Here is an 11945-nt window from a genome sequence, read left to right as displayed (position 1 = left end):
GCCAAGGCCGCGAGCTGGCTTCTTGCATCCTGTGAGCTGAGGTTGGGTTGACACTGTGAGGCCTGGTCCCTCAACCACAGAACCACAAGGCCAGGCCCTCAGCAGCCTTCAGGAGCTGGTTGGCTCCTGGTCCTCCCCACCCCCGGGCCGCCCTCGCACCCACTGGAGCCTGGGCTCTGCCGGGGGGTGAGCCTCATTCATTCATTCCCTGTGGCGCTGACGCTGGCCTGGCTTTGCTCTCTCTGCCCTCCGAGCTCCTCCGCCCTGGCTGCCGAAGGCCCCTTCCCGCCATCTAATGATACACTCTGCATGCGCTTCTGTTGAAAATTTGTGGCTAGACATTCCTGTGGGACCGGGAATCCAAATTCTTGGGTACAAACAGAAACTTACTTTCCTTGGGGATTTTTTTTTTCCTCTTTTGCTCACACACACACACACTCTCGCGTTCTTTTCTTTTTTCTTTTTCGTAGCAGTAGGGGGGGAAAAAAGAGACAAAACAACAACCGAAAAAAAAAAAAACAACCAAAAAACAAAAAGCAACACTCTCCCCCTCGCTTTATTTTCAAAAGTAGCTAGAAAAAAATAAAACAACAGCCAACCAAGTCAATCCCAACCCACCCCCCTCGAAGGGCCGAGTTCTCGCCTTCCTCAGAGCGGGGCATGGCATCAAACAGCATCTTCGATTCCTTCCCGACCTACACGCCGACCTTCATCCGCGGTGAGTAACTATTGCCCAGGGCCCTGAGCTGGCCCTTTCGGGTGGGGAGCTGTGGCCAGGCCCCAGACCGTGTCCCTCCACTGACTGTCCTGGCTGCCTTCAAGTGTACAGCCTGTCTACCTGAATCCGCTGGCCTTTGAAAGCCTGAGGTGGGAAGAAGGGTTGGTGGCCTCCGTGGTCTCTTGGAGTGGACATCTTTGTGGGACTTTTATCCTCAGCTGGTGGGGACGGTTAGCGGTGGGGGCGATGGATACCACAAGACCTCAAGACCTCAAAGGGCAGGCCTCAGAGGGTCCTGGGATGGAAAGGACTTGGGGGGTGTCCCTCTGACCTGCAGCTTCCGGCCTCACTAACGAGGCTCCTGGGTCCTGCAGCCCCAGCCCCTGGCCCACCCGGAGGGCTTGGGCCCTCCACCTGGGCTCAGGCAGGCAGGGACCGAAAAAGTCATTTAGTTCTCCCAGGGCCAGGCCAGCTTCCGAAAGCCGTGGAGCAGGCAGGGGCAAAGCTGCCCCTTCCTAAGGACCTTCTCCCGCATTCTCTGAATGGTCCCTGGGGTGAGGGAAGCAGCGAGAGGAGAAGGAGGCTCTGGGCTTTTGTCGAGAGCTGGCGTTGCTCTGGATGGCACTGAAACAGGGCCGATGTGAGGGGACAGGCCTTGGCGGTGTTTGCAAACTTGGTTATAGAGGGCAAGAACGTGTTTCTGGGCAGCTTTTGGCTCTATTCATGGCCTAGGGGGACCCAGAGGTCTGGGTCAAGTCCCTCAGTGCGGACGAGGTCCAGGATGCCTGTGGAACCTATGATGGAGGCTGGAACTCAGGAGGGAGTTTGCTCTGCCTCTTTGTTTCTGCTCTGAGGCCTCAGACAGCACCCTGCTGCTTTCCTCACCTCTTCCTCAGCAGGAGCCCAGGTGGGGCCACGACCCCTGAGATTAGGGGGTCAAGAGACCCTGAGCTTGAGTCCCGGCTCAGGTTGCTACCTTGCTGAGCAGGCTTAGCCAAGTTATTTAACCTCTCTGTGCCCCAAAGAGAGGCCCCTCTGGCTGTGACATGCTGCTGGTCTGAGGCTGGGGATGGGCTCTGTATGAGGGCAACGTCTCTGGGTGGGACACAAGGACCAGTTCTCCTCTGGGACAGAGGGGCCTAGTGGGCTCTAGGACTCTAGATTTGGGGTGATTGGTGCTGCCGTTATTCAGCCAAGGTGGCCGGCTGAGACACAGAAGTCAGTCCGACTGTCTGTCTGCCCTTCTGCCTGTCCCACTGCTGGCTAGCAGTCCTTGGGCGGCTGGCAGTGGGCACATTTGGGTGCTTATTGTCCAAAGGCTTCTGCAAGGGCTTCCCTGGCAGCAGGACTGTTCCTGCTCTCTGGAGAGAAGGTGGGGCAGGCTGCGTGGTTGCAGGTGGGGACCGAGCGGGGCGAGCAGGGGGTCTGCTGTTCCTGCGGCGGGGGCACTCCCACCAAACCTGGTTGTGGCTGGCGACAGCAGCAGCCCCAGTCCAGGAGCCGGGAGCCATAAGCTCTTTCCTTCAAGCCACTCCTATTATAACGCTGCTCCCTTTGTAGTCCTCTAAGCTAATTAAAGGCAGTTCTGTGGCAAGAAAATAAGAGTTTATAAAAACCATTTGCTGGGTCTTTGTAATCTGTATTTCTCCCTCCGTGCACAAGATGGAGAGACGTAGAGTTTAAAACAAAGGAACACTGGGAGATGGGACTAAAGGGCTGGCCCACCTAGGATGAGCTCCTGAAGCCACGGAGCCCGGGAGATGACAGACAGTGACATGAAGGGAGAGGGAAAGGAAAGCTGATGGATTTCGGCCCAGTGTGTGCCCAGAGATGGGAGGCCACTGGGCAGAGCAGGCTGATCCCTGGTGGACAGGCGTATAGATGTGCCTTGTAAGCTGGGGTCCGTGCGGGAGCCCTGGGGTCTGGGATCTGAGGCTTCCCCTGAAATCCCATGAAGTCCGGCCTGTGGTATTCAGGCACCCTCTCTCCTGCCTAGTTCTATTCCCCACGTTCTGCTTACAGCTCACTTCGGGGGCTCTGTCTCCCAGATTCTGTCCCTGGAGACTCACAAGGCCATAGCTGCCCCTTCTGTCCCCACAGAGAGAGCTAGACTGGGTCCTGCAGTGCTTGGCTCCACACTGCCCCACACAGGGTCCTTAACCTCTTCTGGGCCATAGATCTTTCTAGAGTCTCAGGAAGTCTACAGATTCCTTCTCAGAATTGCATTCTTAAAGGCATAAAACAAAATTTGTAGGAGTACAGAAAAAAACAAATCTTTAGCAATATGGTTGGCAAATTGTAAAAAAAAAAAAAAAAAAAAAAGTTGTGTGAGATTGTAGCCACGTGCCTCGTTAGTAACAGACTGAATGAAAAGACCTCACGGAGGCTCCGTCGATGGCCGTGATGCAGCAGTGATGGGCGAGATCATCTGTGACAGCCCGAATGAAACTGGGGAATATCTCTGATTTCCGCTGTGACAAAATCACTGGGGGAAAAGTTGCTAAATTTCAGTCAGAAATCAGTGAAAAGAAAGATGTCTTGTGCTTCCTGCCCAAGTTCATGGACCCCTGGAAGTCTACACTAGCTGGAACTCCAGCCTCCAGCCTCCTGTCCCTCAGCAGGAGGTGATGGAGCCAGCGGGTCTGGGACATCACCATCCCTAGACAGCTGTTGAACACCTGGATTCCCAGTTCCACCTCCGGCTGTGGAATTGGAATCTCCTGGGTTCGGGCCTGGGTGTGTGTGGTTTGAAAATCTCCCCAAGGTGCTTCTGATGCACACACAGCCCGGGCAGGTGGGCATACCCCTGGCCAGAGCCCAGTACTCTGCCTGGCTCGGCCACGCACGTGCTGTGTGGCTCCATCGGAGTTACTTACCATCTCTGAGCTGCCATCCTCTCATAGGTAAAAACGGGAGGAATGAATTAGATTTGATGCTCCTGGACGCGGTCCAGCCACCCGCATGGCCTTCACCGTCTCCGCCTCCTCCACCCCACAGCGTGGTCACCAACACCATGACCAAGCTCTTGCTACCTCAGTGTCCCCATAGACCAGCAGGAGATGACTGCTCTTCTGTTTTCTCTGGCAAAGGCAGGGTGAGGATGAAGCATCTTACTCATCCAGTTGCCTTCGGGCATCTAAGCCCAACTAATGACCAGGTCTGCTCAGACCTCTTGGAAGCAGTTAGGGATCCCCCCAAGAGTCAGACCCCTTGTGAGTAACATGCAACGACCACCCCCCACCACCCCTTCTCTGGGGTTCTCTGACTTAGGAGAGTAGGGGGCATTCATTTGCAGGTCACTGAGGTTTGGGAAGAGGGTGAAGAGGCATTTGGTCCCACCCTGCAGTAGAGGGTGAGGAGGAGACAAGGAGAGGGCAGTGCTTCGCCCCAGGAGCGGCAGACCGAGGGCGGAATTCCAGACACGGAGAAGGAAGAGGCGAAGGGGCGAGAGGGCAAAGCCGCCCCCCGTGGTGCTGCGGGGCCCTCAGCACGTCTCCCTGGGACTCTCCCGTCTCTGCTCCTGGGACTCTCCCAACCGGGAGAAAGGCAGCTATTCCTCTCTTTGACAAATGGGGAAGCCGAGCCCTAATGGCTGTGACTCGGATATGCTGCGTGACTATGGGCAAGTCCCTTCCTCTCTCCGGGCCTTGGTTTTCCCGATAGCCTTAGGATGCTCCCGGCCCGTCCTCCCAGGGCCAGCGCTTTTATCCTGAAGCCCCATGAGGCCCTTCTCCGCACCTCCTGCGGCATCCCTTCACGGCAGGCCCCCTCGCCTTCCCCTCAATAAACTGCACCCCCACAGACAAAAGCACTCCCCCAGGACACTGAGGAAGGGTACCCCTCCAGGGAGAGAACCAGAGAAAATGGCCCTCGACTGCCACATGGAGGATTTAGAGAATCCTGGAAAGACGAATATTTCCACTTATTCAGTAATTCCACCAAAGCTTATTGAGGAGTAGGGTGTTGGGAGTCCAGCTTGGGTTCTGAAATCAGACTCTCTGGGTTCGAGTCCCGACTCTGCCCTTCGCCCAGCTGTGTAGCGTGGAGCAAGCCATCGTCCCTCTCTGTACTCCTGTGTCTCCACGTGTAAAAGGAGAGTGACGACTAGGCCAACTTCACAGGGCTCTGGAGAGAATTAAATGAGTAGGCTGCCCTGTGCAGAGTAAGCGCTCGGTAAGTGTTTCCACTCCGTACATTACCACGAGCCTGACCTCGTGCCGGGGTCAGGTGCGAGGGTGGCGGACTGGGTCAGGCTCTCTGCCCTTAGAGAGCTCATGGGCTGGTGTGGAAGGAGATGGGCAAATTGAGAGTAATATATGTTATAGTGGGGGAAGAACTGGGGGCTGGAGATCAAAGAGGGGTACGGGCTCACCTCGGGCAGAGAGAATGATTTCCCAGAAGAAGTGACACTCAGCTTGGTCTTGCAGGTGAGCAGGAAAGGATGACCTAGGCAGAGGGAATGGCTTGGGCGAAGGTGTGGAGGCAGGAAAGCATGAGATGATTCTGGGTGCCCCCTGGCTTGGCCGGAGGGCGCGGTGCAAGGTAGGGGTGCCGGGAGGTGACTAGACGGGCTCGCTCGGCTGTCTGGCCAAGGCTTTCTCAGCAGTGGTTGGGTCGTTGGCTGGCAGCTCCTCCCCTGAAGATGCCTGGGAGAAATGGAAAATGGCCTCCCAGGCATGAGGTAAGCTTGTGTGGAGGCAGGAGGTAGACAAAATGGTCCTGGGCAGGTCTAGCTGGGATAGACTGACTCAGAGGTCGCCGGACGGGGAGGAAGCCGCCCAGACCAGAGAGGTCGGTCACTGTGTTCTTTCCTAAACTCTGGGCAGTGGCCAACAGCAGGGGACTCTCTTGATTTTAGCCCTGAAAATCTCAAGTCTCAGGCCCCCAAGGACAGAGTGATGGGCCCATGGCGGCTTCCCCTGCCCCCGCCAACCCTGGGAAATGAACGGACTGACCGCCAGCCATCCTGCGTCCGCTATGGCGCTAGCCTGGCGCCACCTCTGCCGGGCCCCTTTGATGGCGGCTGCTGAGGCCGCCCTGCGCACGCCCGCTCCCCAGACCACCCTGCCTGTCCAAAGTGCCCCCCGGACTGGAAGGGCATTCCTGGGAGCCCCCCACTGGCCACAGGGTCTGGGCGGGCGTGAGCGGGCCCCACACAGTGGGACTGTGTGTCCAGGCCTCACCACGCCCACTACGGCCGGCGGCCCCACTGGTCACATAGAGGGCCCATTGACGAACGAGGCCTTGAGGTGGCTGCATCAAAGCTGAGGCTTGCTCAGTTACCTGAGAGGGCAGGGAGGTTTATGGAGGGGAGGGCGGCTGGGAGATGGGTGCCCCGGAGCAACTACGCCTGAAAACCTGACCTTCCAGAAGGCTCTGAGAGGCAGGGAGACAGCAGCACCCCCTGAGCCCAGGCTTATCTTGGAGCCCGTACAGACTCCTCCCTGGGTGGGCTAACTGAGGCCTCGGCTCTGTGTTCAGGAGGGGCAGCCGGAACACTAGCTCTTACTCCCACGATGCCTCATCAGCAGACCCTTCCTCAGATCCACCACCCAGAGTGGTTGGAGTGTCTCGCCCAGTCTTCAAGACTGAATTCAACACTCCCTCCGCCAGGAGTCTCCCCAGGACCACCTGCATCCCCCCCAGGAGCCCTGACCTCCTCTAGTTTCAGAGCCAACCAGGGACTCGGCTGGCTGTTCCCACCTTAGTGCCCGAGTAACTGCCTTTCTTGGTGGATGTAAAGGGGAGGGAAGAAGGGCTTCGGCCCTTGGTGGATTTGGCGCCCAGGCCTCCATCGTAGGCCTTGAAGAAGCACCTCCTGGAGGGAGCACCCAGACACAGCAGAGGTTAGAAACCGTGGGACTAAGGCTAGGAGAGAGACTCTGTCATTCTTTGAGAGGGCCTGGCACGGAGAAAAGCCCCCTATAAATGCTGGAAATAATTCCCATTTCATGTTCCCCCTTCCCAGGGGCATAAGGGGCGCCCTGACTCTGAGCAGGATGTGGAAGGTGAGACACCCACCCCTCTCCTCTCGAGGCCCAGCCCCCTCCAGGGAGCCTTCCCTGGTCCTTCCCCTTCTCCCCTTCAGGCCTCAGAGCCCCCTGCGCCTGCCCTCACATACCCCTCACCTCCCACTTGTGGGGAGAGCCACCCCTGGGAGCAGGTGGGGCTCACAGGAGCCGCTCAGGGTTTCTTGCTAAGTGGTTGGAGCGAAGCAAGGATGAATGGACGGATGGATGAATGAACCAGGCCCGGAGGTTTCCAGCTTCTCCCCTCACTTCCCCCTTCGTCGTCTGGCCTGTGCTTTGAAACGCTCGCTGGTGAGAGCCTGAGCTCTCATGTCCAGTCGGCGCAGCAGCGTGAGGTTTAGGTTCCTCTTTGGGGTTTTCTTTTGCGTCTGGGAAAAGTGTTTTTGGCAAAAGGTTCAGACTTACATGTGGGCGGAAAGGACAGACGCCATAACTTATGATTTGCAGAGGTGACCAAATTCAGCCCCCCTCCGCAAACATCCCTCGCTGTGTGACATGGTGACTAAACTACCACCGTGAGCCCTTAGTCCCTTTGCAGTCAAGTGCTGCCCATCTGGGCTTTTCGAAAACGCAAGGTCTTTCGAGTCACTGCGCTTCAGTGTCTGTGAGTCTACCCTGATCTCCTCACCTTTGCGAAGAGGAAGAGAAGTGGCTGACGAGCAGAAGGTATTAAGGGAAGGAAAATGTGGGGTGCTCGAATGGAGAAGAGCACGAAATAAAAACAGCGAAAAGAGGACCCTGCCCCTGCCCCAAACTCAATTCGCCTAGGTGTCCGGTGGCTGAGGACCAAGACCCCACAGCCCCAAGGCGTGCCCCCTCCTTGCGGACTTGCCTTCACACCTCCCTCAGTGAACCTAATTTCTGCCCCCACTCCGTGGGGAAAGCGGGGGCAGGAGGCTAGACCCGCTGATGCCCCTCCCACAGCTCTGGGCACCCTCATATCTTAGGAAGACTTGTCAAGTCCCGGGTGGGTGGAGTAAAAGGCATGTTTGATAAATGGCCCAGGGCAGAGCCTGATTCTCCCCTACGAACAGCTATACCCCTTTCCCAGAGGGAAGGGACAAGCCCACCATAAAAAAAGAAAGACAGAAAAAAGAAGACTGGAAGGAAAAATTAAATGTGCACTTATGACTTATTTCTAATGCTTCTGGTGATAGTGCCTTTTCCAAACCTTTAAACACTGAACATGAATGACTCGTACATTTAGGGAAAAAACTTTAGTGTTTTATTAAAAAAAAAAAAGAGGAAGAAGCAGCCCCGCCCCACCCCCCAGAAACAGGTGAACTGGGCCTCTGTCCGCGCCTGGACTGCAGCCGGGAGTGGGCCCATTCCTGCCCAGCCGATGCCCTGCAGGCCACGCCTCCTCTCTTTCCCTCTTCCCGAGTTGCCATGCCCGCCATCTTACGCCCTGGCCCTTGGCAGGCAGAGCTGTGGATACAGCAGGTGTTCAGGAGATGCTTATGGCCTTCATTGTAGCCCCAATACAGAGACAGTTGCCCAGAGAAAGACTGGTCTCCCTGGATTGTCACATTCTTGGAGTGTGATGTGGGTCAGTTGGTGCTGCTGATTATTCGATAGTGAGACAGGCCAGCACTTCTCTGGCTTGTGTCCTTTTTGTCGATGTAGGATCTCTGGCATCTGGAACTTTGGCAGATGCTCCCATTACCTCCTGAGGTCCTCCTCACAGTCCTGTGTGCTAGGCATCACTACCTCCGTTGCAGAGATGAATTAAGAGACTCAGAGTGGTGGAGTGACCTGCTGAGACTCATATTTAAGAGGAGAAAAGGCAATGAGGAAGGCAGAAGGGAACGGTATGTGTTGATGACTTACCAGGCACTGTGATGGTTCCTTTGCACGTGTATCTCATTTTACTAAATCTACAACAATCCATGTAGTTAAGTCTTATCATTATTGTCCTCGTTTTACAGATGGGGAAACCGAGGCTAAGCAGAGGGAAGTAACTCACCCCAGGTCATGCAGCTAGTGATAGGCGAAGCCCAGATTCCTGCCAGGTTCTGTCTGACGTCAAAGCCAGCCCAAGAAAACTCTTCCTTCTATCTAGCAGACATTTCTTTCTTAAGGCCCAGACTCACAACCTCCATGGAGCCCTCCCTGATTCCTCCAGGCAAGGTGATTTATATCCTCCTGTATGCCACCAGAGCACCTTCAGACCCTTTTTAAATAGTTCCATAAGCCTTCCCAGAAATGATGGAATCTGAGATGGGTCTAGACTAGGTCAATCTGAGAAGGAAGGAACGTTGGTGCTCTAAGCGGAGTGAGCGGCATGGTAGAGGTGCGGAAGAAGGACCACGTAGAGACGGTTTCTTAGATGGGAGGGTACATGGGTCTTGTGGAGCGGTTGAGGGAGAAGAGGCTGGGGAAGAGGTGGGTCAGGCCTGGAGGTTGGGCACGACCTTCAAAGCAGTGGGGGTCCAAGCAGGATCCCAGCTAGTCAGTGACAGGGGCCAGAGCATCCCATGATGCACTGTGCCACTCTCTGAAATAGGCCAGTTTACACGTGGGCCTCAAGCGCGTGTACATGTGTGAACAGAGACCACAGAGGCCCCCTCCTGTACCCGCTCGCAAGCCCTATTTTTATCACTCTCTAGACACACATCTGAGTAGCTGAAGCACACTTGTTCTCAGGCACATAGAGTGCTCCATGAATGGGCACGTCTATGATCCCACGAGGACGAGGGTGGCAGTTCAGAGCAGTCAAAACAAGACTTATCCTGGGGAGAATCCCAAGACCAGCGCTGGTGACACAATTTGCAGGGCACAGTGCAAAAGGCAAAGGCAGGACCACCTATTCGAAATCATTAAGAAATTCAGGACGGTGATCACGGAACATTAAACCAGGCTCGGAGCTCTTCTAAAAAAGGATCCCTTTGGGTCTACATGGCTCGTGTGCCCAGGACGCAGCTCTGCCTAGAACAGCCCGAGGCTGGAGGAGCCCTGGCCTGAAAATAAATCTCGGTCGGCCTTTCACTCTTTTGTCTTTATTTCTTTGACTTGTGTAGGCTTCCACTCTTCATGAGTCCACAGTAATAATAATAATAATAATAATAATAATAATAATAATAATAACAACAACAACAACAACAACAACAACAAATAAATAAAATTAAGCCTTGGGCGAGATCACACCTTGAAGATTTTAGAATCAGCAAGAACATTAGGAAAAACATGAACTCAGCAACATCCCCACCCCACCCGTACTTTGTGTTATAGATCACCCGAAGGACCCAGGAAATTTAAAAATAAACTCTGTTATCTGACTGCCCCGAGGAAACCACTATTGTTCAATGTGTTTCCTTCCAGACTATTCTTCCCCGTGTCTGGTTCTTGCCTCCGTGGGTGAGGCCATACAGTGTGCGTGAGCACTCGAAAGGTACCCTCTCAGGTCCATAACTCGTGCAACCGAGGGACTAAATTTTTAATCTTGTCTCATTTTAATTTTTTTGATTGAGATAGCCACGTGTAGCTAATGGCTACCTTGTTGGATCATGCAGATCTACAAAAGTACTTGCCCAATCTCACCCAACTGGGTGAGATTATGGAGTTTCTCATTTTCCAATTCAAAGTGTTTGAAAAGTCTTCTATACAACAGGAATAAGTTGCTTTTGCAATCAGAATAAAGCTACTGAGGGTTTTAAGTTTTTAATACAGGCAATGTTATAAGGTAGGGGGGAAACTTTAGATTTTTAAAAGTCATTGATCCTGGCAGAATGAGATCGATTTTTATTTTGCCTATTAATATCCAAAAGAAAAAATGTGGGGTTTAGAAGCAGACGCTGTGGGTTTGTCTCCTGGATATGCCACTTACTGGCTGTGTGGCCATTTGGCCTCTGTGAATCTTCATTTCCTCATCCATAAGATGGGGATATTGACGCTACTGACCTCCCCAGGCTGCGGTGGGGACTGAATCCGACGGGGCAGGTGAGAACGCAGGGGACTGGTGGGGCGGTGGAAGCTGTTCTGGAGATGGTTTCGGTAGAGGGAGACCACTCTTCTCCGAGGGGAGTTAACCACAGCTCTCGCTCCTGTCTGCCATTTCCTAGAAACAAGGAAATGAGGGGGGCAGCTCCCAGCGTGTGTGCACAGCAGATGTTATCAGATGTCGAGCAGGAATACAGGGGACTCTGTGACCAAACGAGGCTGGCGATGGCTCTATCCTAGGCTTCTCCTCCTGGGGCTGGTGTGCCGGGGAGCCCACTTCGGGAAAAGCCGCTCTAGGGAGAGCTATTACATTCACCATGGCTAAAAGGGTGAGAGAATTATCTTTTCAAGGACCTAGGACATTGCGTGAGACTCAAAAGGGAAATTTCCTGGATCCTAAATACAAAAAGGAAAAGTACAAAATTAGAATTGATAAAGGCATAATTGTCTAGAAAACATAATATGACAACTCAACTCTTAAATAGTTGTAGTATCAGCTCTTACTAGTGCCAGGCACTGTCTAAGCGCTTTACATATCTTTGCTTATTTAATCTTCACAACCCTATAAGACCAATTGCTATTATTAAGCCTGTTTTATAAATGAGGAAACTGAAGTCAGAGAGGTTAAACCACCTGTAAGGTCTCCCAGCTGGGGTTCAAACCCAGGCAGCCTGTATCCAGAGGCTGGGCACCTCATCACAGCACAGTAGCTCTGCGTTAATAGAGGTTTTCCTGGATCAAGGAACATCCCTTGGCTCTCATGAGTCCTCTTCCTGGGGAGAAGGTGGCACTCCCCGGAGTCCAACCAATCAGAATCAGTCTGCCGCTTTCTCATTAGCTGGGTCATTGCCTTCTCTGAGCTTGAGTTCCTCATTGGAAAAGTGGGCCAGTGATCGTGTGAAGACCAAGCGAGGGGAGGTTCGTGAAAACACAGTGCACGGTCCACTCGGCAGCACTTGATGGGTGGTGGGCCTCTCCTTCACCGGGGCATAGTTGGGGCAACTGAGACACACAGAGGGCGACATGGTCAGAGCTGAGCTCAGAGAGCACCCTAAGGAGCTGGGCTGAAATCCCATGGCCGGCCCAGGTCTATACACGGCGTAGCAAAGGGCTTCTTTCTCATTTTGCAGGGGCCCCTGTTATCCTTCTCATAACAGCACTTTTGGGGGGCCTTTTCCCCTGGGCTCCTCTCCCTGGGCTCCCCAGGTCTCCCAGGGGCAGGTGCTGTTTGATCCAACATCACGCCCCAGCCCTACTGC

General features: G+C 54.1%; 1 protein-coding gene across 2 annotated transcripts in view; it reads left to right on the top strand.

The window, feature by feature from the left end:
- The first annotated feature begins 494 nt into the window (after positions 1-494).
- RUNX3 (RUNX family transcription factor 3) overlaps positions 495-11945 on the top strand; it is a 60240-nt gene continuing 48789 nt past the window's right edge. For both annotated transcript variants that reach the window (XM_016124602.2, XM_016124601.2), the window contains exon 1: positions 495-718. In XM_016124602.2, the coding sequence (XP_015980088.1) occupies positions 661-718 (58 nt within the window). In that variant the 5' untranslated portion in view covers positions 495-660. The remainder of the gene's footprint in view (positions 719-11945) is intronic.

This window comes from Rousettus aegyptiacus, unplaced genomic scaffold (assembly GCF_014176215.1).
Source record: "Rousettus aegyptiacus isolate mRouAeg1 unplaced genomic scaffold, mRouAeg1.p scaffold_m13_p_1, whole genome shotgun sequence".
Taxonomy (NCBI): domain Eukaryota; kingdom Metazoa; phylum Chordata; class Mammalia; order Chiroptera; family Pteropodidae; genus Rousettus; species Rousettus aegyptiacus.
The sequence above is the reverse complement of the archived record's forward strand: the minus strand, read 5'-3'. Positions and strand labels throughout refer to the sequence as shown.